Source organism: Mauremys mutica, chromosome 3 (assembly GCF_020497125.1).
Source record: "Mauremys mutica isolate MM-2020 ecotype Southern chromosome 3, ASM2049712v1, whole genome shotgun sequence".
In the NCBI taxonomy this organism is placed as follows: Eukaryota; Metazoa; Chordata; order Testudines; family Geoemydidae; genus Mauremys; species Mauremys mutica.
The window spans coordinates 201,399,104-201,411,765 of NC_059074.1; the positions used below are offsets into that span (position 1 = coordinate 201,399,104).

General features: G+C 43.4%; 1 protein-coding gene across 1 annotated transcript in view; it reads right to left on the bottom strand.

Moving 5' to 3' along the window:
- Window positions 1-416: 416 nt before the first annotated feature.
- Window positions 417-12,662, bottom strand: part of PLCB1 (phospholipase C beta 1) — a 641,577-nt gene continuing 629,331 nt past the window's right edge. The window contains exon 32 of the mRNA XM_045009836.1: window positions 417-3,774. Coding sequence (XP_044865771.1) covers window positions 3,544-3,774 — 231 coding nt within the window. The 3' untranslated portion in view covers window positions 417-3,543. The remainder of the gene's footprint in view (window positions 3,775-12,662) is intronic.

Genomic DNA, 12,662 nt, shown 5'->3' on the forward strand with positions numbered 1-12,662 from the left:
GTCTCATTTAACTTGCACATGCAGTTTTTGGAATTAGCTTAATTCTTAATTAATCTTAATTAATCTTAATTAAGTAACACACACACACACACACACCTTGAGCTGAAGAATAAATCACTGAATCGTGTAATAACTGTTCTGTAAAAACTTGCCATGTAACATCATAACTTTCTTTCTCGAGAGGCAATTACGAAGCCCAGTTTCTTTCATGTGCTTTGAACTTTGGCAAATAAATAATTTTTCTGGTGTGTGCAATTTTCTTTTCTCCTCTCTGTAAAGAGAGCACTGAGAACACGCAGGGAAGATTCATTACCTACTTCTCATGCCATTACCCGTCTAGTCACCAAAGGGCTTGGTAGTTGGAAGTAAATTTTTTGAGCCAGTAATAAACAAACATAGCAACAGTTTTGTGTTAAGAAAATGTTTATTTGTCCTTTGGATCTGTGATGAAAGCACATAAAATTACAAATGGAAGAAACATCATGCCACAAAATTGCATAGAATTCTTACAAAAATGTGAATTATGCATCTGAAACAATCAGATTGAGAAACGAAAATATGTACATGTTAACTGAAATATTCCTTATTTTTTTTTAAAGCAAATCACCAAAGTCCAATCAATCACAGACGCCATTAATACCATGTACAAGAGCAACATTGATTTGAAAGAAAGGCAAGCAATGTCCCTTTAGTTATCTTTTAATGAATACATAATAATAATTAATACATGAGCATTAATTAAAATAATTATGAACATGTTAAATCCAAAATGTCCGGCATTTCATTAGAACTTTTAAAATTCTGCTTATACTGCCCAAACCAATCTATTCTCAGTAGTGTAAAGATATCTGAAGTGCACAATCTAGTTTAATATAGAGAGTTCTATTCTATACAACAGAAAGGTCCACAGTACAGCATTTCTACACATTCAACACATAACAAGGCAAATACATAGAAGGCACAAGACTTGCACATCATAAAGACCCTTTTTTCGTTATCTTATTTAGTTCAAGTAATATGAATATTAAATGATCTCTGTATCACTGTAATACTCTGAACAATGCAAGGTGTACATTATTACACACTACCCGACAACTGCAAAAAGGAGCACTGTACAGATATAAAAAATGTGAGTACAGTAAATGGTCAAATACAAACATACTGTAAAATGACTACAACTGATAGTATACTTAGTCCAACCATAAACTTTTTAAAATATAAATAAAAGGCTGATTTGCATTTGCCCAAGTCTATCTGAAGACTAATGTTGAAGCCCTGGCTACCCTGAAGTCCCTGGAAGTTTTACCATAAACTTCAGTGGAGTCATGATTTTTACCCTAAGGCAATGATCTTCAGTATTGTTGTGAACACTGCTATTAGTATATCCTTTCTATAATTTCAACAACCTAGGTAATTTTTAGTTTATAAAATGCAGCATTAAATTTACCATTCTAGGTTTTTATCGAATGATTAATGCCAATCTTCAAAGTGCAAAAGTAGACTGATTTTTCTAAAATCAAGCTGAAAGTCAGACTGTTGAGTTCTATGGTCATGAAATTAGTGTAATCATCATCCACCAGAATAGTTTAATCCAAAATACGATCTCCAAAGAATGTGCAATTTTTCTGTTTGCCTGCTCTAAGTTTAAAAAAGGAACATCAAAATACTGTTTGTTTTCTAAGATTTGAACTTATAATATATATACACAGATCGTATTTAACTCAAAACTTAAGCTTGATCGGTATTTATTGCTTAAATTTAAATAAAATAAGTTACTTAAAATACTAAAATCCTGAGGGAAAGCAAGTAAAGTAACTTAATTGCTATTATTTATTAAAATGCTTTGCTATGCTACTATTAGACCATTTAAATTTATGTATTTAAAAATACAAATTAAGGCCCAAATCCTGCAAACACGTATGCGAGCATTATTATCCACAGAGTAGTTTCATTGAATCCAATAGGATTATTCATGTGTATAAAGTTACTCATGTGAGTGCTTGCAGGACTGTGGCCTAAGTATGAAAATCTATACATTGTGAGCTTGTTTCTCATTTTCACTTAGGGTTCCACTGCTCTGGTACTATAAAGGGGCCTTAAAGTACAAGTAAATTATATTTATGCTCACTTTAAAACTCCTTTACATGATGGGAGCAATATAAAGTGGCCTTAGTGTAAGTGAGAATCAGGCCATATATATTATCATACCCCATATCCTCTTTCATAGGGATGCCAGAGAACAATATTTTTCTTTCTCTTTTCAAATATCCTGATTTTCAGAAAGTCTTACTAATTATTTTTACATAGATTTCTGAAAATATGCAGTTTATTTCTCTCATGCATATCATACAGTACATGTTTTTATGTTAAAGTACGGATATATGGATTAACAGATATTTGAAATAACAGGGGTGGGGTTTTTAAATCTGCTTTTAAACTTCAGACATTAGTAAAACTGAACTGCAGAATTAAAAATGATGGAAGATGTTCCTAAATGTTCAAATCTTATAGTTTTAAACATTTTTATAACCCTATTAAATTCAGTAAGCTTAAAATATGATACTTAAAATCAATACTTTCAAGTCTGCAAAATATATATCAAATTTATTTGCTAAATGTACTTCAATTTACAACACCAAGAACATGAAAAGAATCTTATGATTTAATGTTTGTTTAATATCACTGTAACCCAGAGGTTACAATCTATAAAGGTTTTCTATTCACGTATCCCTGAAACTTTTCATTTTGCCATGAGAGCAGACCGACTGCAAATACATACATGCTGTGTGTGTATATGGATGTATGATGTGTGTGCGTGCAGATATATATGTATATGCTCAAACATATATGCACTCACACAAATGTACAATGTACACACACACTCTTTCTCTACACAGACTAAGTCCAACTCTTGGTTTTAAACTTACTCTAATCACCACAGTTCCAACGAAGGATTTTTTTCAGCAGCAAATATATTTCTCTCCATATGATAAACATAATATCAAGACAGCAAGCCACCAGTGCTTGCAAAGCTAAAAAGGATCAAATGTTTCAGTGCAAATGTAACATGATGACACAGCTGTCAAGGTGCAGTTAGAACGCAGGAAACAAAAATGATAAGTATTGTCATACAATTCCGTAAGATCAGTATTAGTTTGGGATGCTTTGCACTGGCACTTTAAAAGGAAATCGGTGCACATTTGTCTGTGTACAATACTCTGGTCTTCATTAAACTATCTTAAAAGTGCATATGGCCTGAAAATTACGCATTGTATATTGGGGTGGGGGAGCATTAACACATTCATTCCCTGCTCTCACTGCACTAAGCTTTAGTATAATAAAAAAAACCCGAAGAATGAGAATGAAGACCTTTGCACAATATCTTTAGAAAATGTTTCTTTGTAAAATGTGCACTTCAATACAGATGCCTCCTGCATTCAGAAGCTGTTCTGTGGCAGCTCACAACAGGAAAACAGAGACTGGGCAGCATGGGAGTGGCATGCCCTGGCACAATAGCTGTTGCTTGTGGGCTGGCATGGGTAGTTAAAAAGGAGTATCAAACACTTTATCCGGATTATTTTCTTCTGTTTCCTCTTCATTTTGCAAAGGTTTATGGTTCAGTTTTCCACTTTCAGATGTCAGGGAGGAAGTGGCAGAACTGTGGTCTCCATCTTCACTGATTTTCCCTTTCATGGCATCCTGTACAAACTCCAGAATTTCCAGAGGGAGCCTTTTGAATTTGTCTTGATATTCCTGATCCAGTTCACCTTGCAACTGGAACAAAAACAAAACAAAAACGGTCTGAAATCATTTCTGATGGGAACAATAACCTACAGCCTGGGGACACTACAAGCCGGAGGAGGAAGACTTACAAATTCACCTCCATTTGTTATTTTTACATGATTTGGGGCTAATTTTCAGTTGGTAGCTTTAGGGCTATACCTCCGATACACTTAATAATTATCATACACCTAGGAATTATCATGCATACACTGCAAAGCTGAAGGCAAATGCAACCATTTTTACATTTTTAAAAATTTTGTTACAGCACTCATAGGCACCAAAATCCTGCAAACATGCATGTGCTTAATTTTACTTCTGTGAGTAATACATCATAATAATACCTAGCTCTTGTATAGCACTGCTCATCAATAGATCTCAAAGCACTTTACACAGGAGGTCAGTATCACTAACCTCATTTTACAGATGGGGAAACTGAAGCACAAAGAAATTCAAGCTCAGATCCGGAAAAGGCACATTGAAAAATCACTGGGGGAAGAGATAGGTGCCTGAAAACGCTAGCACAGTAGGCGCCTAAGCTAACCAATGTGAGATGCCGGCGAAAGGAGTTTGTCCTAATTCCTACCCCTCTCACATAGGTCAGTGCCTAGCTCCCCTTGTGATCCATAGCTGGGAAACCTCAGCCATTTCTTGCAAGAACAGCAGTGCATGCCTAACTCCATACAAAACAGCTGAGGGGAGGAGAAGGCCTCCCTCATAACCTTTAGCCCAGTGGTTAGGGCTGTCACCGGGAGTATGGGAGACCCCTGTTCCACTGCTCCCTCTGTGGGATGAACAAGAGATGCCCCAACCAATGGACTACAGAGGCATTCTTAATCTCTCTCAGGCCCAGTGCATATTTCATTATTTATCCAAAATGGAACGGCTTCAACAGGCGAGACTGAGCCACATCAGAATGTCCCACCGTGCAGTGGTTCAGTCATTCCCTATTCAAATCCCTTCCTCTCATCAGGCAGAGGGGGAAGTGAACCAGGGTCTTCCACATCCTGAGTGAGTGAGCTAATCACTAGGCTAAAGGGAGGCTGAAAACTGGTCTTTAGGTGCCTACATCTCTTTATACTGGTCTTTAGGTGCCTAACTGGCATGCTCAAGGTCACCATCAGTAGAGCCGTCAATAGAAGCCTGACTCCCAGTACAGTGCTCTGTCCACTAGGCCTCACTTCCTCCCTTAGTCCCACTGGTTTCAAGAAGGCCACTCCCCTGATTACAGTCAGGCTCCGATTTTGTCAGGGATATTTTTTGTAAAAATCACAGACAGGTCAGGGGCAATAAACAAAAATTCACCTGACTCGTCTGTGATTTTTACTAAAAATATCCCTGACAAAATGGGGAGGCAGGAGGATCCAGCACCCACAGCAGCTGGGGGCTCTGAGGTCCCCTCGCCTCCTGCAGCAGCTAGGAGCTCCGGGGTCGCCCCACCACCCACCGCGGCTGAAACACTGCAGGTTTCCCCGCCGTAAGTGAAATGCTGCGGGGTCCCCCCGCCGCGGCTGGGCTGCTGTGGGGGGGGCTCCACCGTGGCTGGGCAGCTGCAGGGAGCCCAGTCGCCCACGGCGAGTGGGAGTTCTGGGTGACCCCCCAGGGAGCTCTGGGGTCCCCCTGCTGCCTGGAAGCGAGGAGCTGCTTGTGACCTGAGGCCAGCAGAAACTGAGAGCTGCGGGGCTGCCTGCTGACAGCTCCAGCCCTGGGGCAGAAATGTCATGGAGGTTTCTGGAAGCCACGTGACCTCTGTGACATAATCACAGCCTTGATTACAGTTAAGCACATGCTAATCTCTTTGAAGGAGCAGGGCCTTCATTTGTGTTTAGCTAAAAAGTCAGGTCCTGTGAATGTTCCATAGCTTCAAATCACAAACATGTTGTCCTAAGAAACAATATTGGAACTTTCGCCAATTTATCTTGGTTGGAGAAACATTACAAAAAAATCAGCCAACTTGTCAACTGGAGCAGAGAGAGAAAAATAAATTCTTAAATTACATCTTTTATGGCTATATATTCAAGTGATCACAGACAAGTTATATTATCAGACTAATGCGGTGGGTGTCTTGGACATGTGTTATCACAGGATGCAAAAGGCATGCGGCAGGGAGAGTGATGCAAATCTGGCTTTCTGCCTTCCAAGAGTTGTGGGACCTCTTGCCTTATTTATCTGGATTTTCTGTTTTTCAGGGCCCATTCTAGGATCTGCACGTTCCACACTAATTAAAAACAACAGTGCCTATAAAGACTTAAACTGGAGAAAAAGCTGGGCTTTGCAGCATGCCTAAATAAGACTGGCACAAAAGGGTAGGGTTGGGGTGAGTTCCAAAGCAAAGAACCCCTCTCAGACAGCACCCAGCCGGCACCCATCTCCTCTCTTTTTTAATCTGAGGGGCTCTAACTTGAGCACTTCTGCTAACCGTATCTGCGGCAATTTTCAGGGGACTCTGAGGCGATCACGTCTCAAACTATGTTTTGTAATTAGGGGATTTATAGGCTGCTGAGTTCCCCTTAACCTATTCTATCCCCCTGAGCCCTTCCAACTGGGCTTCTGGTTCCCTTCAACTTACTGAAACTGCTGTCACATGGTGCAACAGTCTCTTTCAACCTCAATGTCAGGGCTTCTATCTTCATCTTCCTTGACCTCTCTGCAGCTTTTCATACTGTCATCACACCCTCTCTCTGACCCTTTGGTTCAGCCGTGTTTTCCTTGACTCTGTCCTCTCCTGGTTCTCCCCCCGTCCCTCTGACTGTCCCCTCAGTGTGTCTTTTGGTGGGTCCACCTCTTCCTCTCTCCTCCTATTCAAAGTGATGTCCTTAGGTCTCCTCTTCTTCGCATGACCTCATCTGCTTACTTGGCTTCAGCTACCTGCGCTATGGCAATCTCTCGCCAATCTGCCTCTCTGTCCTCAGCTTGCCTCCATCATGTCCCACATCTCGGTCTGTCTCTCTGGCACTTCCTCTTGGATGTCTCACCATCAATGGAAGCTTCCCATGACCCAAACTGACCTCCTTATCTTCACTCCTAAACCCCGGCCACTCCCCCACTTCTTCATTGCTTTTGACAACACCATCATCCTCCCTGTTACTCAAACCTGCCATTTACCCAGCTTGAATCCATCTCTAACTCCTTCCTCTCCCTACATACAAGCAGTGTCCAAATCTTGTAGCTTCTTCCTTCTTAGTAGCTAAGATCAGTCCACTTCTTTCTATCTTTGCTAACAAACGCTTGCTCTGGTCTTCATCTCCCATTTTGATTACGGTAACCTTCAGCTCTGACCTCACAACACCCATCTTGCCCACCCCCAATCCATATTACTGTCCGCCACTCGGGTGACCAGACAGCAAATGTGAAAAATCGGGATGGAGGTGGGGGTAACAGGGTTGTATAGAAGACAAAGCCCCTAATATCGGAACAGTCCTAATAAAATCAGACATCTGGTCACCCTAACTGCTGCTGGCAAGTCTGAGGAGTAAATTATGTATCCCAGATTTCAAATGTGTATTTGCATCAGTCTTATTTTGCCATGGCCAGTTACCACTTCTCTTATGCAATGCCTCCTCTTCTTTTTCTTGTGCCCCTTATCTCTACCCTCTCTCTGTCTTTAAGGGACTTTCCTCTGAGATCACCTAGAAGAGTGTGGGCGCTACCTCAGATAAATTAATAAAAAAATATAATAGCAATAAGTTACAGACTAACACTTTGAAATCCCCCTGACAGCCAGTGAGGATTACAGAGCACTATTATGGTATGCTCTCTGCCTGACATGCTACTTAACAACTGGGATGCGACATTCTGTGCTAGCTTTCATTTCAGAATGGTCTCAATGCACAGCATGGTGCCGAATGCATTACAATATTCTACTCTGGAGGAGACCAAAGGCAGGGATATTTGCAGCAAGGCCCACATCCTAGAGAAAAAGGACAGTCACGTTTCACCACGTGTCAAAAGTGCTCTTAGCCACAGCTAGTTATCCAAAAGCAGACCAACATCTCACGAAACTGCTAAATTACAAAACCTGTGTCGCACATGGCAGCTGCCATCACTTTACCTGGTCTATCAATTCTAGTGGTTGCTTCCTCCAGCCTACTACCATTCCCGTTATCTTATCTGTATCTAGCCTTCATTCAGTTCACAGTCTCAGACAACCTCTGGGTCATTTGTTCAACTTTACCTACCAAGATCAAAGCAACAAAGCTGTAGAACTGGGCGTGTTATCACAGTCCATGTCTTCTCATTAAGCCTCATGCTTCTACACAGTGGATATGATGAAATAAATCCCTGTGGCAACCCACATAAGGGAACCCTTCAGCAGAACAGCAGCTGACCAATACTATCCAGTGGGCCCCCTCACGCTCAAAAAAACCCTCCATCCAGTCCTTCTAGGGGTGTCTCAGGGATGTCAACTAAACCATGTGGTCAATATTATGAAAGGCAACCCAGCAGATATAAAAGCAGCAGCATGGACACTTTATCGCCATCCATAATAGATACGACTATATAATACTTAGTCCTGCCATGAGTGTAGGGGACTGGACTAGATGAACTCTAGAGGTCCCTTCCAGTGCTACAATTCTACGATTCTATGATTATGAGGAGGAGATCACTGACTAATGCAACCAGTGCCTGGTCCATATCTAAGTCTAAAACCTGACTGACTGGTGTCAAGGCAATTCAGAAACCACTGGAGTTTTCCTGCCACGAACTTCTCAAGGATTTTTTCCAATAACAAGTAGAAACACCTCAGAATTAAGTCAATAGATGGCAAGACTGTCCGTGTCAAGCTATATGAAGCAAACATTTCTTAAGATCCTTGTTTTATAGGAATCTCCAAAGAGGTATAGGTGTTAATATTTGTTACAGATACTCTTAACTCTTAGGGATGACCTCCACATATGGAGATTATTAGCATGCATTAAAATACTTTCCTTATGCAATGCTTATTGAACTGGGACACATCACAATATTAGTAACCTTAATTAAGAAACAGGAATCAACACATTTCTATAAACAGCAATGTAATGTACAGAATGCAAGGTTTTCAACTTAATCTGGCTATAAATAATAAAATATTTCATGTTGTAGGACCTACAATATCTACAATGATACCACTTACTGAGGATAATGGGATTAGTGTATCGGAGAGACACCCAAAGCATGACCTATGAAATGGAAATCACTGTCACATCCCTGACAGGTTTATCATTCTGAGCCGCTATTTGTATTGCTCCTAGATTTCCAGATTCCAAGGCCAGAAGGGACCGATGTGATCATCTAATCTGACCTCTTATATAACACAGGCCATAGAACTTAACCAAAATAATTCCTAGAACTAAACAGCCTCAATTTGACTTTGAGTGAGGTGATGGTGTTCAGATCTCTATTACATTTGGTCTAGGTTCAAGCCCAAATTAAGACTAGGGTTGAGTTTTGGAGTTAAGGGTACTAAAATCTTGTGAGATTTCTGCCATTTTAGCTCAAAACTTGGTGAAAATGACGTGTAGGATTTTGGCTATAACCAACCTGGGAAATAGGCCTTTTTCAATGTAGGATCTGACCTGGAATAGAGGCAGAGTTGAATCTGAGGAATTTGGATCTACACTCTGGTGAAATACACAGGGGTTCCAAAAAGAATTTCCAATTTTGGCCCATCTCTAATCATATCTTAGGATATTCGTGGAAGTCTTATTCTTGCAACTGTCTCTCTAATATCATATTTTGTTCAATGAGCCAGGTATCTGAAAAATCATGCAAACTATACTTTTTGCAGGGCAGGTTTATAGTTTCTGTGCGTGGTTTATATGACTTTTATCCATCTAGGTCAAGTATGGAGATCCTGAATTCTCATTTTGACATACATCTCTGAACGATTCAAGATGTAACATAGATTATCAATAGTATTCTCAGATCTGCTCCATGGGTTCTTGCTTTATAAGCCTTTTAAAAAAAGACTTCTGTTAATTTATCCTTCCTGCAGGAACTCTAGTATCTAATATGTGTAAATAAAATAGATTGACCTGTACTTTATTCATTTTTGGTAATAAAAGGTTGCTTATTAATGGCTTTTATTCATCAAGAATTTCTAAACTTCATTGGGATTTACCCAGAGAACTTCATTTGCTTGTCTAGATCCACAGCTTCATCTGCTCTCAAGCCACGGAGGGATCCCAAACTAACTACATGACACACGACATGTGGTGATCTGGAGTCTGTTGTGAGATTTCTTGCAACACTTAGAATACATAACCCTTCAGTAATGCAACTCAGATTCTTCAGCTGACTCTTCTTCAGCTGCTTATTCTTGTGCCATGTGAATAATGTAGCTGGAGTCGACGTAGCTTAGGTTGACTTACCCCAGTGTCTTCACTGTGCTGCATTGATGGGAGACGCTCTCCGGTCAACTTCCCTTACTCTTCTGGGGAGCTGGAGTATCGGAGTCGACCGGAGAGTGCTTTGCCGTCGACTTAGCGGGTCTTCACTAGACTCGCTAAATCAACACCCGCTGCATCAATTGCCACACACCAGGTTCATGCCTGCACAGGAATTATGAGCACATGATTTCTAGCCTAGAGCTCAGTCCCTTGGACCCAACTGCCTCTCAGCTGGAAAATAAAAGTCTTCAGGGTTCTTGGTTAAAACCACTGTTTGAAAAGAGTCATGGAGCAGGGAGAGGTCTGAGCAGCACTGCCTGGGAACACGGGAGTGAAAGCTAACATGAGTCATTCAGCTTAAAGCAAGGAAAAAGTATTAAGGAAAGAAAATAAATGCTGTGATTTATATAGTTTATCATTTTTATGTTATGTATGCCCCAAATAGGGTGACCAGACGTCCCGATTTTATCGGGACTGTCCCGATATTTGCTTGTTTGTCCCGCGTCCCGACCAATGTTAGGTCGGGACACTGGACAAACAAGCAAAGGCTCCGGAGCCTGGAAGGGCTCGCGCCCTTCCCCACCCCGACTCTGCCTCCTCCTTCCCCAATTGGCTCCCTCCCCAAATCCCCGCCCTCATCCCCGCCCCATTGGCTCCCTCCCCAAATCCCCGCTTCTTGCCAAGCACGCCATGCCCAGGAGACGCAGGGGAACGTGGAGCCGGGGTGAGTGTGAGTCCGGCCTGGCCCCGAGCAGGCAGGACTCGGGCGCGGTGCCTGGATGGAGAGTAGGGAGTGGCCTGCGGGGCCAGTCGGTGGCTATTCTCCCCTCTTGGGCAGCGGGACACGGGAGCAACCGCTGCTGCAGCTCCCACTGCCGCGGGGGGAGGAAGTGGCCAAGCACGTGGCGCCCGGGCCTGAACCCGGGCCTGCTGCGGGGACCCAGCAGCACGCACACTGCGCCCCGCCACTGGCCAGTCGCGTCTGGGCTGGCTGCCCAGCTGGTGCAATCCCGCGGCGGAGGCATCAGCAGCCCAGCCCCGTTCGTTCCCGTATGGGACCCGAGCAGGATGGGGGGGCTGGGGCCTGCTGCCCCCACTCCAGGGCCGCCCGTGGGATTGCACCAGCTGGGCAGCCAGCCCAGACGCAACTGGCCAGGGGCTGGGCGCGCGGTGTGCGTGCTGGGTCCCCGCAGCAGGCCCGGGCTCGGGGGGTTCATGGGCACCAGAGCCGCAGCCGCCAAGTTTGGCCAGCGGCCGCTTCCTCCCCCCGGGGATGTGGGAGCTGCAGCAGCGGCTGCTCTCAAGTCCCGCTGCCCAGGTGGGGAGAACAGCCGCCGCCGCCTGGCCCCGCAGGTCACTCTGAACTCTCCCTACAGGTACCATGCCCAAGTCCTGCCTGCTTGGGGCCAGCCCGGACTCACACTGACCCCGGCCCTGAGCTCCCCTGAGTCTCCCGGGCCTCCCTCCAGCGCTTGCGGAGGGAGAAGGAATCGGGGGTGGGGAATTTTTTTTTTTTGCTCTTCCCCATTTTTTCCCCCATTGCCGCCCCCACCCGCGTCCTGATATTTGACCTGGGTGATCTGGTCACCCTAGCCCCAAATTAGTTTTAAACTTACTAAAATGTAACACATGCTAACAGGCCTAAAAAAACCTAACTAAGGTCAGACAGAATTACCAAGCATAGAAGCAGAAACTGTGGTTTCAAACTTATTCTGACCAACCTCTCTAGACCTCTGCATACTTCCAGCATGATCTAATGAACTTCTGCTTCCATCAAGAACAGAAATAACATGATCATGTGAAAAACCCCAGCACAAGGCACAAGTTACCAGGAGGATTGTAGTTCACATGGAGTGTATTGGGTAAAAAAAAAAAAAAAAGCTGAAACCCCACAATGCTGAATAAGACCAGATACATAGCACTCAGAGTGATTTTGTTACTGAGTTTAAGAGTAGAATACTGATTTCCTGTCAGTTCTCAGTACTTGAAATCCAATTTATCCCCCCGCTCTTGCTGGTGAAACTGTTTTTCATTTCAGGTAGTGTGAAAGAAATGGCTGGGGTAATTTGTTCTAGGAATCAGATCATCACATAATAAAATACTTTAGTTCTCAGAAGCACAACATAGTTAAGAAAATCTCGGCATTAGTCTAAACACACGGTAACAAATCGGCAGCTGCCTACGTAGACACATATGGTCATTGTTAGGGCCCTACCAAATTCACGGCCATGAAAAACACGTCACAGACCGTGAAATCTGGTCTTTTGTGTGCTTTTACTGTATACTATACAGATTTCACAGGGGTGACCAGGGTCAGGGCCGGCTCCAGACCCCAGCGTGCCAAGCGCGCGCTTGGGGCGGCATTTTGCTGGGAGGGCGGCAGGCGACTCCGGCGGACCTTCCGCAGTCATGCCTGCGGGAGGTCCACCGGAGCCGTGGGACCAACAGACCTCCCGCAGGCATGACTGCGGAGGGTCTGCTGGTCCCACGGCTCCGGTGGACCTCCCGCAG